At 41.8% G+C, this 17,937-nt stretch overlaps 1 protein-coding gene across 2 annotated transcripts in view; it reads left to right on the forward strand.

Moving 5' to 3' along the window:
* The window catches only part of TLE1 (TLE family member 1, transcriptional corepressor), a 105,752-nt gene that overhangs the window by 18,630 nt on the left and 69,185 nt on the right, over window positions 1–17,937 (forward strand). The window contains exons 5-6 of one of the 2 annotated variants that reach the window (XM_049770569.1): window positions 15,175–15,237; window positions 17,147–17,251. In XM_049770569.1, the coding sequence (XP_049626526.1) occupies window positions 15,175–15,237; window positions 17,147–17,251 (168 nt within the window). The remainder of the gene's footprint in view (window positions 1–15,174; window positions 15,238–17,146; window positions 17,252–17,937) is intronic. The other variant, XM_049770570.1, reaches the window with a different exon arrangement.

Consider the following 17,937-nt stretch of genomic DNA (forward strand, 5'->3'; position numbering starts at 1 on the left):
CCTCTCTTCCTCACCACAGATATCTCAAATGATTCCGTAATGACCAAAAGTGCAACATTGACCTTTATTCCCTGGTGGATTACTGTGTTTCACAGTCCAAATGGCAGGAAGTCTATTCTGTTCTTCCAGAAGGAGCTCGGTTATTGAGCCAGCCCAGCCCTGTGGGAACGGCATGAGTGCAGCCCCTGGAACAGAACTCTGAGCTTAGGTTTGGTTTCTGGTACTCTGGGAAAGGGAAGTTGGCATGACCTGCACCCATATAATTAAGGGACCATCTTGGATGCCTCCTAAACACACACACACACACACACACACACACACACACACACACACACACACACACACACACACACACACACACACACACACACACACTGACTTAAGCACTTGTAAAATAACTTGTGAGTTCAGGGAGTGATTAACTGATTTGGTCCCTAGTTTAGAAACTGTTCTCACTTGCAGAACCTTAGGCTGTTTCCTCCCTTATTAATAGTTTCTTAAGCCAATCTTTCCCTAAGTGGGCGATACGTTTTTTTCCCTACTCCCATTCCTAGATGTTATTTGCTGTTAGGTTATACCTTATTTTACCTAACACCAAGATCATCCCTAGTTCCTTTGTATGTTTGTTTACAACTTGGATTTATCCCAAAACAGAGAGTGTCTTATTTGTAAATCTGGGTGGGATTGGCTCAGGATAGCATACCAGGGGTCTCAAACTCGTGGCCTTGCTGGCCGTTTGCAGCCCTCCATACATTTTGTGGCCCTGCCCTAGAGGAATCTTTTTTTGTTTTGTTTTGTTTTAGTTGTTTGGGTCACACACCCCCAATGTTCAAGGCTTACTACTGACTTTGCACTCAAAGATCACCCAACTTTGCCTCCTGCAGCCCCCAGGTAAATTGAGTTTGAGACCCCTAGCTATCTGTTCTTACTGCCCCACCCAGAGGTGGTCTTGATACTCAATAAAAAGGGCTGTTCTGGCAGGCAGCTTGCTCTCCATATGAGGTAGAAGACTGCCAGACTACCTGTATTTCATCCTCAGCCTAGTCTGGATTATTTCTTTTGTGACCTTGATTCAGATTTATTCGCCTGGGGTTGGAGATTCGGTGCATGGGATGATGTTATAGTTTGCTTTAAAAAGGTAGATTTCCGGGGCTGGTGAGGTGGCGCTAGAGGTAAGGTGTCTGTCTTGCAAGCGCTAGCCAAGTAAGGACCACGGTTTGATCCCCCGGCGTCCCATATGGTCCCCCAAGCCAGGGGCAATTTCTGAGCACTTAGCCAGGAGTAATCAACAGGTGTGGCCCCAAAAACCAAAAAAAAAAAAAAAGGTAGATTTCCAGAAAGATTGCTAAGTAATTTTATTTTTTGGAAGGTGGGAGTATTGAGAACCTTTGTCTGAGAGAAGATAATACATATGTCATTTAAACATTGGAAATTAACCATGACAGATGTGAGGTGACTTTGGGAACTTGTCTCTGTCTTGTTTTGAATTAGCCTGTTTTATATTTGAACACCTTGAGTTCCAGTCCCATTTATCCTGAGTTTCATGCATAGTGTTTCTTTACCACACCCTCCACTGTGTCCACTCCTCTGCCATTGTTCCTTCCTGAAAGCCCTATTGATCAATTCTCAATTTTTTTCCTTTTTTTCCTTATTTCTTTTTTCTGGGGTGTAAGTTTAGGGAAACAATCTGAGGTATCTCCTGGCTCTGAGATCAGAAATTGCTCCTGGCAAGGCTGGAGGACCATCTGGGATGGCAGGGATTGAACCTGGGTTGGCCATGTGCAAGGCAAACACCCTACCCACAGTGCTATCACTCAGGCCCTCTCACATTCTGTTTCTGACCATTTGCCATTCCCTTAATTTCTCCATATCTCACCTGTGAGGGAGATCATTCTGTGTCTGTCTCTTTCTTGACTAACTTCACGCAGTATGATTCTCTCCGGATCCATCTACTTAAGTGGCTAATTGCATGACTTTTTGCATAGCTGAGTAGGATTTGATTGTGTATATATACACCACATTTTATCCAATCTGGCATACTTTTCATTAACATCTTTTAGTCACCTTGTGCAATCCTGAGTAATAAATCCTTACACTGGGTATTTATGAAGGTAGCCTCTTAACCTGAGAGAATGGTGATTATTTTTCTCTTGGATTTTTATATGGATTGTATTGTGACGGAACATTCAGTTGTTTTGGTTTCCCTTTTTAAAGAAGTATTTTATCTTTATATTAAAAAAATCTTATTGGCTTCCATCTGTATAAGTAAGTTAATTTCTTTGATTTATTAAATACATGAGTGAAGTCTTATCTCAGACCCTTAGATACTTTTTGTCCATCTCCTGAATTCTTCAGACTTCTCCCAAAGGACATACTTGGAAAATTTTGGTCAGCATCCCAAATTTCACTTTAATTATGGTTTAAAATCTTTTGGAGATGGGCCGGACAGATAGGACAGTGATAGGGCATTTGTCTTGCACGCAGCCGATCCAGGATGGACAGTGGTTCAAGACTGGACATCCCATATGGTCCCCGAGCCTGCCAGGAGCAATTTCTGAGCACAGAGCCAGGAGTTACCCTGAGTGTTGGTGTGACCCCCCCCCCCCAACCCCCCAAGAAAACCTTCTGGAGAAAGTGTTCTTCCCTCCCTCTTGTGACTTTGTTGTGCACAGATTCTTTTCCCCTCTGATTGGAACTTCCCAGCCTGACTTCCTAGTCCTTGACTTCTGCTGCCCTCAGAAACTGCTCTGTTTTTTGTTGGGGGTGGGGAAGATGGTGTCTTTGTTTTCTTTCTCAGAGGTTCACCTCTCCAGCAGTTCAGTCTCTGTGGGGGCTCTTCTCTCCTCCTGAATTGTGGTCTCAGTGGTCATTAGTGTCCTTGTTCTGTGTAGGTCACTTTATCTGTATCATATTTTTAAAACTGAGCAACTAGTAGGTCATGGTCACCTTAGGTTAGAAACTGTCTTCCACTCTCCAAATTGGCAAAGGATTCCAGCTGATTGTGCCAACATGTGTACCAAACTGTTTCTCCAGTGGTTGCCAAAGGAGATGTGGTGAGGGTGCAGTGGGCAGAGTCAATTCTGGTGGTTAAAAGTGAGCTGGTGGTTTGCTCCGTCTGAGGTGGGTGTGGTCGAAGCAAAGTCAATACCATTCAAAAACTGGTATGCCAACAGCTCTAATGTAGACTTGGAGTTTAGAGTGCTGTTTTCAATTACATTTCTAGGAGAACATGTGAATCTTGAGCAAAGATATTCTCACAGCTTGTTTGGTATGTCTTCCTGTGCAGCTTTGTCTCACTGTAGGCTTAATTTTATTTTTCTGATGCTAAGTTTAACCTTCAGTCACGGTGATGTCACTGGTTTTTCCTTCCACTGATCCTGCTATTGTGTGATATTATCTAATCTCTTATAAGCTACCTTATGACTAAACCAAGGTAGAGTGTAAAAGGTGTAGGCTTCTGGAGAGTGTACCAGAGATTTATCTCTTCATTCATAGAGATTTCTTTCTTTCCATTTGAGAACCATAGCTGATGACTTGCAGTGGTGGTCTGTGATTCATCCTACAGTCTTTCCTCTCTAAACCTGCGGTGCCTTATCATGCTGCCTTTTCCTTTAAGAATGCTGAAAGCTTTTTTTTTTTTTTTTTAATCCTGGGATAAGTCAATTCGATTTCATGGGAACAACACTCTTTGAACTCTAGAGCGAGGTTTTCTGAATAATGGCAATGTGCTATTTAGGCTTTGAAACAGCTGCGATGCTTTTGTCAAGGATGCATCTTTACCAAAATGACAAATTAAAGCCCAAATGCTCTGCTTGGCAACAGTTGGGTCAAAACATTTAAGTCATTAATTAGAAGGAACTGAAGGGAGAAAATTTTGTACAATTATGCAGCATTGCAGACTCAACTTCATCTTGGAAAATGCAACTGAATTTTTTTTAAAGGAAAAATGAGGGCAACCCTCTTGTGGGGCCTGCTAAGCTTGTCATTTGCAAATAAATCAAAAGACCATCATTGCAGCAAGGAGAGCCACTGAATAGAGTTGCTTTGTCATTCTTTGATGGGCCCCACACTCAAGCCTGCTATTAAAAATGAATGCATTCAAGAGGCTCTGCATTAAGAGCATAAACAATTAAGAGCACTTGAGTTGCTCAGTTGAGAGCTGCCTGGAAGATAGGGAAGCTTTGAGATGCAGGCCCTGCATCTGCCTTCCAAGGAGCCAGAGAAAGGGAGCAATTAATGTTTTTATCTCCACCCCTGCAGCCTTCTGCAGGTTCTTTAACCCCTCCATGTTTCACAGAGGCTGTGAAAGGGGTTAAAGATGAGCAGTGAAGACAGTGTGTGCTGAGTTGGAAGGGCTCAGAGTTAACATGCTGGGGGAGCTGCCAAATGAGGGGACGATGGGAGATAAAAGTTATTATCTCCCAGTAATTGGTGACTTCTGTTCTGTTGTAGCCACTAAAGGGCTTCTGTCACCCTTTAAAAGGGGTGCTTTTGAAAGGTAATGTTTTGTTTTAATCACAGGGTTTAAGGAGGGGCAAGCTTTTGTTCCCATGGGTGGGAATACTTTGAATAGGTATTGCTTGATTTCCCACAATAGGGAAAATCATTTTATGAAACTGGTGAGGCAGCTATTTGTGGCTGAACTCAGAGGTTTGGGTCCAACTCCCTAGGATGATTGTTGTTGACCCTAGGCAAGTTTTTTTCACCTTTCAGTTCCTTCTCATGGGGAGACCTGCTGCCCTGTGCTGAGAGAGTTGATGTAAGAGGGTCGAGCTGTGAAGCAGTCCCTGCTGCTGCTCCTGTGGTTCTTATGTGGTAGTAGTTCTCAGTCAGGCCCACTGGCCCTGTTCTCAGCTCACGTGGCAACTGGTTAGCTGTGCAGACTTTTTGAGTTGGAAATGTTGTGTTGAGTGTGTTCTACTTCTGATGCAGGGCTGCTCCAGGGTCCAGCTGGTGCCAGGGATCAGAATGGGGGCTCCTGAAAGCAAAGCCCGTATAGCAGCTTTTTGAGTCAGTCCATTCTGAAGTTTGCGAACTACGTAATTTGGCAACTACTGATATTGCTTTTTTTAGTTGTTTTTTTTTTGGGGGGGTGTTGGTGGTGGTGGTGTTAGGTGGGAGCACACTGGATGTGCACAGGACTTAATTCCTGTCCCTGCACTTGGATCAATCTTTAAGGACTTGGGCAATTAGATTGGATATTGGGATTTGACCTGGGACAGTTCACGTGCTATAATATTTCTCTTGTCCCATATCCTCAACTTTTATATGTCCTAGAACTTTTCCTTTGGGTTTCTTCAGTGTCAGGTTCTTTTATTGACTCAGCTCTAGTTTAAAAAGTGACTGTGTTCATATTTAAGATAAAGTTCATTAGTGTAGTGGTGAAAGAAAGTGTTTTATCTGAAGCGAGTCTGATGAGTGAGCTGATGTGCTAATGGTCTCTCAGTCTAGGACTCTCTGTCCCTCTTTTAGGAGGGAGAGGAGAATGCTGGAAAATTATTTTTTGCTGTGTGTGTATTGCATAGTTTTGTTGTACACCGTTTTGGAGCCAAACAGAGCAATGCACAGGGTTCACTCTTTGCTCTCATGGATCACTCCTGGCAGGACTTGGGGGCCCCTATGAGTACTGGGGATTAGATTGAACCTGGATTAGCCAAGTGCACCTTTTCTCCAAATACCTTGTTAGTCAGGCAGAGAGTATAGTCACATAGAGATGTCTTTCCCTGAGGTACTGCTGTGGATTTTCCTCCACTGGTAGGCTGGAATGGCTTCTGTTAGAGTTGAGTTTCTGCTCCTCTGTGCCTGTCAGAAAGAGGACTCAGTGCAGTTTTGGACGTGATTGTTTCCTTCAGCTGACATGGATAGTGATCTTAGAAAATCAGCTCGCTCTGCCATGCCATGCACTCCTGCCCGAGCAGAACAGCACCCCGCCATGGACACACTGGGGACACTTCTTAGGTACTAAGTCTGACCAAGTGATGGCATGCTGTGCCTGGGTGCTTCTGTTTGGGCTACCTTGCTTTGCAAACAAGGCTGTGGTTAGAACAGCTTAGCTTCTAGTCCCTAGTAGGTTCTACTTCCTCCTTCCTGGTGAGAGGATTAAGACAGAAATGTGGTTTCTAAGGTTGCTTGGTGATAGCAGAGGCTTAAGGGCCAGTCTTAGTCACAAGGTCACTTGGAGGAACAATGGGATTCCCCATAACCCTACCACTACAGCACAGAATCATTGTTTTTATTTTGGATATTAATGTACAGTGTTTGGCCACATCCATGATTTTAAAAAGAACACAGCCACATGACAGCTGATAGCAGGTCCCAGTACCACTAACAAAACCACAGGTGTAACCCTTCCCCCAACACCCTTTTTACTTAAGCTTTCTTTTGAGATGTTAATCCCACCTGGATGATCAGACGCACCAACACCTGGGATGGGGATGGCTATTTTAAATAAAGAATAAAAAAGTCTGGTGGGAGAGGCAAGGTTGTAGCAGCAAAAGGCCCCGAGACAGAGGGCAGCAAAAAGCTTAGAAGAGAAAGCAGATGTGAGGAAAAGCATATGGAGGATAGGGCCATGAAATAAAAACAAGTTTACACGAATGAAACGTGAACTGACTGTTTATGACCCTGCCCTGCGTCTTCAGTTCTGCTGTCCGAAGGGGTTAGAAACATGGTGCCTGGAGTGGCCTCACCCAACATGTGGATCTTTATACTTTATATTTTTTATTTTTGTTAAACGCATGGGCACACTAACTCCTTTGTTCTGACCTTTCTGCTTGATTAGTAAATGTGTTAACCATTAAACATGCTTCTTTTTTTTTAAACATGCTTCTTAATATACAGAGATTAAATAGGTTATTGATGCTGCTGTCAGAGGTAGTGTTCATGTATTTTAATTGCTCTTTGGTTTTTTTGTTTTTTTTGGGGGGGGGGAGGGAGGCACACCTGGCATCGTTCAGGGGTTACTCTTGGTTCTGTGCTCAGAAATCTCACCTGGCAGGTTTAGGGGGACCATATGGGATGCTGGGACTAGAACCACTGTCCATCCTGGGTTAGCTGCGTGCAAGGCAAACACCCTACTTCTGTGCTATCTCTCTGGACCTTAATTGATCTTAATAGTAGACAACAGGTATATTGGGAGAGTAAATGTTAGTCTGTCATAAAAAAGAAACTAGATGGTTTTAATATATTTAAACTGCCTTTTATATCTTTACCTGACATTTTTTTTTTAAACTAGTGCAGCAATGAGCAGCTTTATGTTTGGAATGCTTTTCATTTGAACTGTTCCCTTATGATAAGTTTTTAGCTGTGGGAAGCCTTACCAAAGGGTTTGAATAATTTCAAACTCTTGAAGCTCATTGCCTAGTTGCTTTCTAAGATGATGGCATCACTCTATTCTGTCCTCCATAATGTTTGGCTATTCTAGTTTCCTGGAGGACTCATTATTGCTTTGTTTTTTTATTACTTTTGGTTGCTGCACTACCTGACCCATGCAGAATGACCTGCATTGCTTACAGTATTTGTTTTGCTTACTCCCTGATGAATTTGAACTCCCTGTATTTGACATTGTCATTTCACTTAGTCAGAAACTTCTAGTGGGAAGGAATTTAGAGGTTATCTGTTTAGAGGTTATCTGTTATTTGTTTTGTTTTCCTGTTTTTGTACTTATCTGTTGCCAGACACTTCTTCCCAGCACTCCACCACTGTCCTTTTTTCTTGGCTTCCTGCTTGGTTCAAGGTGCCTGTCTTACTCCTCAACGTAAGAAGTATTTTTATGATCCATTAGTTTGCAATTTGCCATGGGATTGCTTGAGACCTATCTTGCCCTGTTTTGTGTGTGTTCTAGAGAAGTGGGTAGTTGAGGACAGACTCTTAGATCTTAAAATTATACAAAGTGTAAAAATATGAAAATGTGTAGACATGAGAAATTTGGATACATAATATTTGGTGGTTCTGTAGTTCAGATGCTGCTTTATCCACACCCAGGTTTGTAGTGGATAGGTGGTTGAAAGCTGCTTTGGAAGAATATAAAAAGTACAATGGGGTTTTGATTACTTAATTTTGAAACAGTGAATTAGATGTGCCTCTTTTTAATATATGTAAATTCTTTACCCTCCAAGATAAAAAACTTCTTTCTACAAACAGAACCCTTTTTTTGCAGAAGGGGGTCGGTCACACCTGGCACTGCTCGGAGGCTACTCCTGGCTCTATGTTCAGAAATCACTCCTGGCAGGTTCGGGGGACCATATGGGATGCTGGGATTTGAACCACCGTCCTTCTGCATGCAAGGCAAATGCCCCACATCTCTCTGGCCCAGATCCTTTTTCTAACACTGTTTTGTGATGATTTTTCTGGTTGCATCGATTTCATTTAGGAACCTGCGGATTCTGTTTTGATCTAAGGAAACATTAGTTTGGAATTGAGTTATTTACCCTGTGGTGGGGCCAACAGGATACCTGGTGGCACTAGATCAGTATTTAAAAGGACTCCTGGGGCCGGAGAGGTGGCGATAGAGGTAAGGAGTCTGCCTTGCAATCGCTAGCGTAGGACGATGGCGGTTCTATCCCTAGGTGTCCCATATGGTTCCCCACCCAGCCAGGAGCGATTTCTGAGCGCATAGCCAGAGGAGTAACTCCTGAGAATCAAACGGGTGTGGCCCAAAAACCAAAAAAAAAAAAAAAAGGACTCCTGTCCTCAACTTTTGTGTTAAAGGAAATTTGTATAGAAACGCTAGTATGGGATTTTTTTTTTTTTTTTTTTTTTTTTTTTTTTTGGTTTTTGGGCCACACCCGGTAACGCTCAGGGGTTACTCCTGGCTATGCGCTCAGAAGTCGCTCCTGGCTTGGGGGACCATATGGGACGCCGGGGGATCGAACCGCAGTCCGTCTCCTAGGCTAGCGCAGGTAAGGCAGGCACCTTACCTCCAGCGCCACCGCCCGGCCCCTAGTATGGGATTTTTAAATGTACAGTCTAGGTTTACAAAATGATAGTCTACAGTGTGGGAGAACTTGAAGGCCCTAGAGAAGAATTCGTTTTTGATGAGGAATGGCTGCTTCAAGGTGGACTTAGGCCGACATTGAAGATTTGGGGGTAAGAGTGTGGTGAGCTTGTTGTCTGGTTGTAGTTTACATGTTAACTTATTTGATTTTGATGGAATGCTGTAGGAGGGTTACTGGAGACCTGGAGATCTGGGATCCAGGCTAAGGACACTCCCAAGGTTTTTAATCCTGTGAGTCAATTCTACTACCTTAGCGTAAGCACTGACATGAGTGACAGAACATTCTGCACTAATAATTTGCCTGACTTCCTCCCACTAAGAGGGTGGCTTTATGTGGAATTCAACTTCATGTTTAGGTCCTTTTTTCCAGTTTGGTTTGTTCTGGCTCTAGACACCCCTGATTTGGGGAATAGCTCTTGCTTCTTTGTATTGTTCCAAAAGTGTAACAGGTAAAGGGAAAAATTGAAATCTGATTGTTAGTAGGAAGTGAATCTGTCTATCTTTAAACAGGTAAATGATTTCTAGTGAAAAAATACAGTTTTCATTAGTGGTGGGAAGGCTGTCTGAAAATGTTATAAAACTTCGCAATTCTTTACTAAGCAGGGTCAAATATTCAGTTTAATCTCATTGCAAAAACTGCTAAATTGTTCTTTTTAACCAGAGGACCCTGGTTTTGAAGGAAGACATAATAAGATAATATTAAAGTAATTTTTTAAAAATTATTTCCTTTTTGGGAGAGGGATGTGTTGGGCCACATCTGGTGGTACTCAGGGCTTACTCCTGGTTGTGTGCTAAGGGATCATTCCTAGAGAGGCTCTAAGGGGTCATCTGTGGTACTGGGAATCAAACCAGGGTTGGCTGCATGCAAGGAAAGCATCTTAAACACTACTTTCTCTGTGGTCCACAGGTAGATTTATTTTTAAGGGATGGGGAATTTTATTTTGTGGGGGAGATACTGGTGGTGTTCAGGGATTACTCTTGGCTCTGTGCTAGGGGTTATTACTGGCGGTGCTTGAGGAACCGCCAGTAATGATGCTGTGGATCGAACCTGGCTTAGCCACATGCAAGACAAATACCCTTTCTGCTGTACTTACTATTGCTCTGGCTTGGGATGGGGAAAATTAAAAAAAAAAAACTATTGGAGTGGTCATGGTGTTTAAAACTCTTAGCCTTGTTACAAAAAACTCATCCTCACACCACCAGATGTCAGCACTACTGTTGACCTTTGCCTCTTTGATAAGAGCCCTTTGGAACTAATGTATGCAAAATGAGTCTAAATAAGCAGGTCCTTCAGTAAAGATAAGTTTTTCCTGGGTGGCCTGGATGTTTTTTTCTTTTTCTCAGGGTTAGGACTAAAGATTGCTGAAAGGAATTTCATTATTTTAGGAGGTGAACAGGTGTTTTACAGGTGAAAAGATTGGAGGTGATTTGGGAAATTTGCAAGTAAATCAAAAGTGATGCTTGAACTTGAAAAGACTTTGTGACTTCCAAAGGGAGCTAGCTCACTTGTCAAGAGGATGTAAGCTTAGGCTTTAGGAACCTTTCAGAGGGAGCAGACAGCTGCAATAAAATCTTCCCTAGTTGCTCTTCCTTCTGTTTCTTCAGACCATTTATTTACAACTGTCAGAACAAATGGGGTGACTTTGGATGGTTCTTTATCTTTGATCTGTATCCACATCTCTCCTGTTTCTGCTGTTGCCTATTTTAACTGCCTCCCTCCTAATTTTATTTATTTGTTTTGTTTTTTTGGGCAATTGGTGGTGGTATTCAGGGCTCACTCCTAGCTCTGCATTTAGGGATCATTCCTCTTCTGGTGGACTCGAGGATCTTGTGAGATGTGAATCATATGAATTTGAACCTGGGCCTGCAAGGCAAGCACCCTACCCACTGTACTCTAGTCACTCCCATTTTTAAAATTGATTTTGATATGAAAAAATTAAATTCATTTTATTCAGCCCACTGTTTTGTTTTGGTCCACTAACCAATGCTCCTTACTCCTGACTCTGTACTCAGGGATCATTCCTGGCTGTGCCTGGGGGCCATTTGGAATGCCAGGGATTGAACCTGGATCAGCCATACTCAAGGCAAGCATTTTACCTGCTATACTGTTTCTCTAGCCCAGGGGTCTCAAACTCGTCTGTGGGCTGTTTGTACAACATTTTGTGGCTCTGCCCTAGAGGAATCTTTTTTTGTTTTGTTTTGTTTTGTTTTGTTTTAGTTGTTTGGGTCACACCCTCCAATGTTCAAGGCTTACTACTGACTTTGCACTCAAGGATCACCCCGACTTTGCCTCCTGTGGCCCCAGGTAAATTGAGTTTGAGACCCCTGCTCTAGCCCCTTTCAGACTCCTAACAATGTTACGTTTACCGTGGAAGTCCTGCATTGTGAACAATAATACATAATTATTCAAGACACATATTATTAAATCATCTTTTCCCTTTATTCCACAATAATCAAGTAATCAGATATAAAAGTAGAGCCACTAACAGCAATACTATTTTTTTTTTTTTTTTTTGGTTTTTGGTTTTTGGGCCTCACTTGGTATTGTTCGGGGATTACTCCTAGCTCTGTGCTCAGAAGTTACTCCTGGCAGGTTTGGGGAACCATATGGGATGCCTAAGATTGAAACTGGGTCAGCCGCGCGTGCAAGGAAAACGCTATGGCTTTAACCCTCAGCAATAGCAGATTATTAAAAAAAAGATTTTCTAATCTTGAACTTGTGATCAGGACATGGGAAGAATACTCTTGGCTAATTTAAATTTGAGATGATAAATGACAAGCATTTCTGTATTAAGTATGGTTGCAAGATAATTGGCAAGCTGGGAAGACTGGGAAAGGGTTACTATTTGTCTTATGAGAGAACCACAAAATACCAGTGAAGAAATGGAGAAAGGAAAAATACAGTGTCTCAGTAAAATATGAAAATACACTTAATTTCCAGAAGAATCTAAGTAGTGCAAATCAGAATGCTCATTTAAAAAGTATGATGGAATGATGGATAAAGACTTTAAAAATACTCAGTGGAGAGCCAGGAGCCAGGAGAGAGTTCCAAAGGATTGACCCATGCAGGATTTCAGGTTTGATCCCCAGGTTTGGTCTAAAAGGTCCTCCAAACACCCAAGATGGAAAGAGTGCTCCCCCACTCCAATTTGTGGTCCAAAGAAAGCCCAACAGAATTTATTAATGATTCTGGCAAAGAGTGGAAACACTGCATAGATTGGTGAACTGGTGAGTATGTTCTTCGCCAGGCAGTTTATCACCATATTATACATGATTATGCAGTTTTGTTAGGGATTCCTTTTAAAGTCTTTTATCAACAAGGAAATTTTGGGGGTTATACCTGGTGCTACTTCTGTTCCTTGCTTTGAGGACCATGTGATGCCGAGGAGTAAACCCTGACTCTGATGTATAAAGCATGTGTCCCTGGCCATTGAGCTATCTCTGGCCCCCAACAGATTTTAATCATGGACAATTAGATGAAAGTACTGATAGCCAGAATGCCAGAACAACAATACTTTTGTGTTTCAGCTTTAGTAATGATGTGGTTATTCATGCCTATATTTATTGAGTGTAGACTTTGGCCACATCTCTTCCCCTGCCCCTTTCCCTTTGTTGCTGCTGTTGCTTTTGTGATAACCTGGGTTTTGTGGTCCTTCTTGCTGTTCCTGCACCTTACTTGTGGTGCTCATACAGTCCTGGATAATTGCTCAAGATCACATCCTTGCTGTGTCAGGGGGAATCCCAGACAGCAGAGCAGCTGGGACATGTGTGCATTTTTTGAATGGAAAACAGAAAAACATTTTCTTTTCCTTCTTTCCCTTTTTTTTTTTTTTTGGTTTTTGGTTTTTGGTTCACACCCTGCAGTGCTCAGGGGTTACTCCTGGCTCTGTGCTCAGAATTTGCCCTGACAGGCACTGGAGACCAAATGGGATGTCGGGATTCGAACCATCATCTGTCCTGGGTTGGCTGTGTGCAGGGCAAGCACTACTACTGTGCTATTTTTCTGACCTAGAAATATATATATAATGGCATCATTAGTGGCATTAAGGTCTCTGTCTAGTCCTATCTTTTGCACACATACATAGCGAGAAACTGAAGCAATGCTTCCTAGAACCAGAAAGATGCTTGTCATGCTTACCCTATGAAGATAGGACTTTATTTTTCATATTTCTGTATGTATGTTCAATACCATTTAAAAATTTGAAAAACTGAAGAAAATATACATGTTGGAGAAGGGAATATACATAATGCCCCCTGGCTTTGTAAAATATTGCAAATTTAGAGCAAGTCACAAGGGCCTGTGTAAGGGTCCTTGGAAGGTTTTTCTACCCTTTCTTAGGGCCCTTTGGGGAGGAAAGAATTAGAAGTAGAAAAAGAAGAAGCCCATGCTTTCGAGGATAGCTGTAACCTTGAGTGGTGGCTGTGGTCAATAAACTTTGTGGGACTGATCCAGTTCTGTTTTGCACCTGTGACAGCAGCATCCTTTTTTGCATATATGCTTATTTTTCAGGTTAAAGCAAGGTCATGGATTATTCTCTTTATGGCATTTTTTTCTTACAGTACATTCTTTTACTGGCAAAGTCTAGAACCTCTTTCATTGGGAAGAATTGAATTGGTGTGGCCTAAAATGCTGTCCCATACACTAAAAGGGCATGCCACTCAATTATTACCAGAGTCATTGCAAATGACAGGAGTCAGCTACTTTTTGTTGTTCATGGAGTTGTTTATTTAATTCCTGAAGTTTCTACTTTATCTTACTTTATTCTTTGTTTCTCAAAGGCCTGAAATAGTATACTTTATAATTTACTCTTGTGATCCTTTCTGTTGCCAAAGTGTAGAGGCAATGCTGGTAAGCATTGACAGACAATGAAATAAATATGGTTAGAGAGAGAGAGAGAAGAGAAGAGAGAGGGGCACATTTGGGCATGCAAACTCGTGCCTGGAGAGAGGGAGAGAGAGAGGGAGAGGGAGAGGGAGAGGGAAGAGAGAAGAGAGAAGAGAGAAAGAGGCGCATGTGGGCATGCAAACTCGCGCCTGTAGCCCCTGCATTTATTTTGGATGATCAAACCCTTCTGCTTCATAGATGGAAGGCATGACTGTGTTACCAAGCTCTGGCTCTCTTTCTTTTTTGTTCAAGTCAGAGACTGGTTTCATTGGACTAGAAGGGACCTACTTTTCTTGCTTGGGAAGGGTATTAGAGCTGGGCCTTTCTGCAGGTGGCTCCTACTTTAGCCTGGAAGCTGTACACCCTTTATTATCCCTAGCTTGTTTATTCTTTGTAGCAGATTAGTTAGTGGTAGTTTGGAAGCTTTTTTTCCTGAGATTAACCCATGCCACCGATTTGTTAGATTTTTATATATGATGCTGAATGGTGGTAAAATGAATAGGTACCAAGATTGCCTGCCTTGTTTGTCCTCCTACAATTTTGTTGCAGTACTATTTATGATGTGTTTGAGATTTTGAAACTTGATGAAAGTGCTACCATGAAAATACGCAAATTAGTTCAGGGGCCGGAGAGATAGCATGAAGGTAAGACATTTGCCTTGCATGCAGAAGGTCGGTGGTTTGAATTCTGGCATCCCACATGGTTCCTGGAGCCTGCCAGGAGTGATTTCTGAGCATAGAGCCAGGAGTAACCCCTGAGCGCTACTGGGTGTGACCCAAAAAACCCCCAAAAAACCCTCCAAAAAAACAAAAACAAAAACATAAATTAGTTCAACTAAAAAAATGTGGAACTAGTGGAGAAAGAAGTTTGTGGGCTCATTCTTTGTCATTCCATACCTGATCTTGAAAGTAACATGGCTGTGCTCTTGCCCCACTGGTTTCCGATATCAGTTTGAATAAACCTGAGAGAACTACATAAGTGTGCCTTGGTGCGGCATAATTCAATAAGTACATGGAGGGGCTTGCAATCACCAGGTTAAACCATGTAGATTTTCTGACTCAATTAAACTATTATCTCTTATTTAACTGACCAGTAAAGCGTGTCATTGTTTTTACTTTTGCAAGCGAAATTACTATCTACTGTTTATCTCAAGAAAAATATTAGTAACTGCCTGGGAAAACTTTTTCCTGGCCTTACAACTAGGTAGTGGGGTACCATAGTATTGGATATGAAGTTTTTATCTTTCTGAACTGAAACGAGTATATTAAATATTTATATGACTTTGTCTTTATAGACTGAAATCGCCAAGAGATTGAATACGATTTGTGCACAAGTCATCCCATTTCTGTCTCAGGAAGTAAGTAAAACTGTTCAGCTGTTAAAGTGCGATTATGTTGCTTCTCTGTTTGCAAATTAGGTAGTTTGAAGATGTTAATTTTATCACAAGGAAACAAGTGTGAAGAACATCTGTTACAGCTGAAGTGTGCAACCCCCTGCTATTTCTTCTAACAGATCTCAGGGCATACTGTAGTAGTGGTGACAGTAGCTCAACCTCAAATTAGTTTTTTCTTTAGAAAACTGCAAAATGACTATCAGACATAAAGATTTTGTTTTCTTTGAGCTGTCGTGTAAGCTTGATGATTCAGGAGTCCTTTTTGGAGGAAGTTTTTCCCTGTTATATTTAAAAAAAATGGTTCTGCCAGGATTGACACAATATAAGAAATAGGTTTCCTTGTACATTTGTACTTGCCTGTTAAATCAGATTGAGGAAATGGCTGTCCAGGAAAGGATGGATGCTAAGAAAACGTGTTCGTGTTACATTATCTTTAGGATTAATACACTAATAAAAACCATTTATACTAGGCAAAACAGAGGTTTGACCTTAACATTTGAGAGGAAGGGCTGGGGGAAATCCCAGATTCTGGCTATCTTTGGCCCTTCCTTTCCCCCAGCAGTTTTGAGTGTGGCCCAAACAAGAAAGGAAAGCTAAAAGCTCTTTGTGTAAGTTGTGAAATTGACGTAAAACCATTCTATTTGGTTTTAAAGCTTGCCTTACTTTTGAATCAGGCTAACAAATGCTAAACATCTAAAAATAAATGCAGAATGCTACTACTTGGAGAAGGCGAAGAGACTATTGGCCTGGTCTTTATTATGGGGTATCACTTGCAGTTGGCATCTTCTAGCAACTTCTTCTGTGTCACACTATCTTTGTTAGTGGAAGATGCAGCTTCTTCCAACCAAATATTTGTATGGTGTCACAAGTTAGATATGTTCTTGACTTTGGAAATCTAATTGTTAGTCTTCAACCACTTCAAACTATGTGTGGGTGTATTGGGAGGTATGTAGAGTGAGTTTCAGCCTGTGTATATGGGTGGTGGTATTGGTCCTGTACCCCATAGAAAAGTGAAAATTTTAGGAGCTTAAGCAGGGGGAGAGGAAGTCCCTGAATTTTCCAGAAGGCTTTCCAATGATGTGTTGGGATTTGTTCAGACAATTGTTTGCATTTTGAAAGTTGGAATACTAACTATTATTTTCAAATGGCCATGTAAAACACCCTGCTTGCTCAGATTTCTCTGTAGTGGACCCCTGGGAAAATGTTATTTCCCAATCCCATATGAATCATTTCTAATGACTCTGGTTGCTATTCCTGACGTCTTTTTTGACAGTCTGCCTTTCTGACCTAAACATTCCTATCAGATGAAAGTCGTGACTGAAATTGGTTAGACATAAAGATAAATCTCTCAGGCCACAGAGATAGCACAGCGGTAGGGTGTTTACCTTGCATGTGGCTGACCCAGGAGAGCCCTGGGTTTGATTCCCAGCATCCCAAATGGTCCCCCTAAACCTGCCACGAGTGATTTCTGAGCACAGAGTCAGGAGTAACCTGAGCCCTGCCAGGTATGGCCCCAAAACCAAAAAAAAAAAAAAAAAAAAAATCTCTTTTTTGTTGTGTTGTTGAGAGGTCAAAGGGATAGCACAATAGTAGGGCATTTATCTTGCATGCAGCCAATCCAGATTTCATTCCTGGCATCTTATATGGTCCCCCCACCAGCTTGCCAGGAGCGATTTCTGAGTTCAGAGCCAGGAGTAACCCCTGATTGTCCTGGCTGTGGCCCCAAAACAAAATGTTGTTGAAAATTTACATATGCAAATATTTAATCTGCATTGTCTGATGGCATTTGTCTTTTTGTTGTTGGAAGATACAGTGACATTCTTGAACCAACCCTTGCTAATAATCTTTTTTCTTCAACGCTTTATTTTCAAAGCATCAACAACAAGTGGCTCAAGCTGTGGAACGTGCCAAGCAGGTGACCATGGCAGAGTTGAATGCCATCATCGGGGTACGTGGCCTACCAGGTCTACCTCCTACAGTGTGTATAACCACCTTTCATTTCTTTTTTATTTGAGCGTTTAAAATCTGTGTGTGTGTGTTGTGTATATATATATATATACATATTTGAATATTGCTTAATATTAAGTGGGAAGGGGTGAAAATTTCTGATATTCTATGATATTTAGGGGGAAGAAAGACTAAATAAGCAAGATATTAGGGGAAATATTTTTCTGGAGAGAAGAAAAATGTGGTTTGGTTTTGGGGGGGGGGGCATACTGTTGGTGCTCAGGGAACCATGTGGTTCCAGGGATTGAGCCTGAAATTCTTGAATGCAGAACACTGCTCTAGCCCCTTGAACTGTCTTCTCAACCCATCTTTGTCTTTTTGTTTAACTAAATCAAAGAAAAGCAGGTTTTATTTGGAGTTGTTGAGGGAGGGAGAAGGAGAGAGAGCAAACGAGAAAGAAAGAAATGTCCTCAAGCGAGAACATAGGCTTCTGCAAAGACTGAGACAGTGCAGACTGAGTGCCGACAGGATGCCCTGGTTTGATATCCTGTACCTCCTGATCCTCAGTAGTGAACCATAAGTAGCTCTGGGGTGTGCTGGGTCTTGCCTTCAAACCTCAAAATAAAACACATTTTTAGATATCCCCCAGATTAAACAGTCCAACAAAAGTTTTAGGATACAGTTTTCAACATTTTCCTTTTCTGTTTATTACTGTGG

The sequence above is a fragment of the Suncus etruscus genome, chromosome 3 (genome assembly GCF_024139225.1).
Source record: "Suncus etruscus isolate mSunEtr1 chromosome 3, mSunEtr1.pri.cur, whole genome shotgun sequence".
Taxonomy (NCBI): domain Eukaryota; kingdom Metazoa; phylum Chordata; class Mammalia; order Eulipotyphla; family Soricidae; genus Suncus; species Suncus etruscus.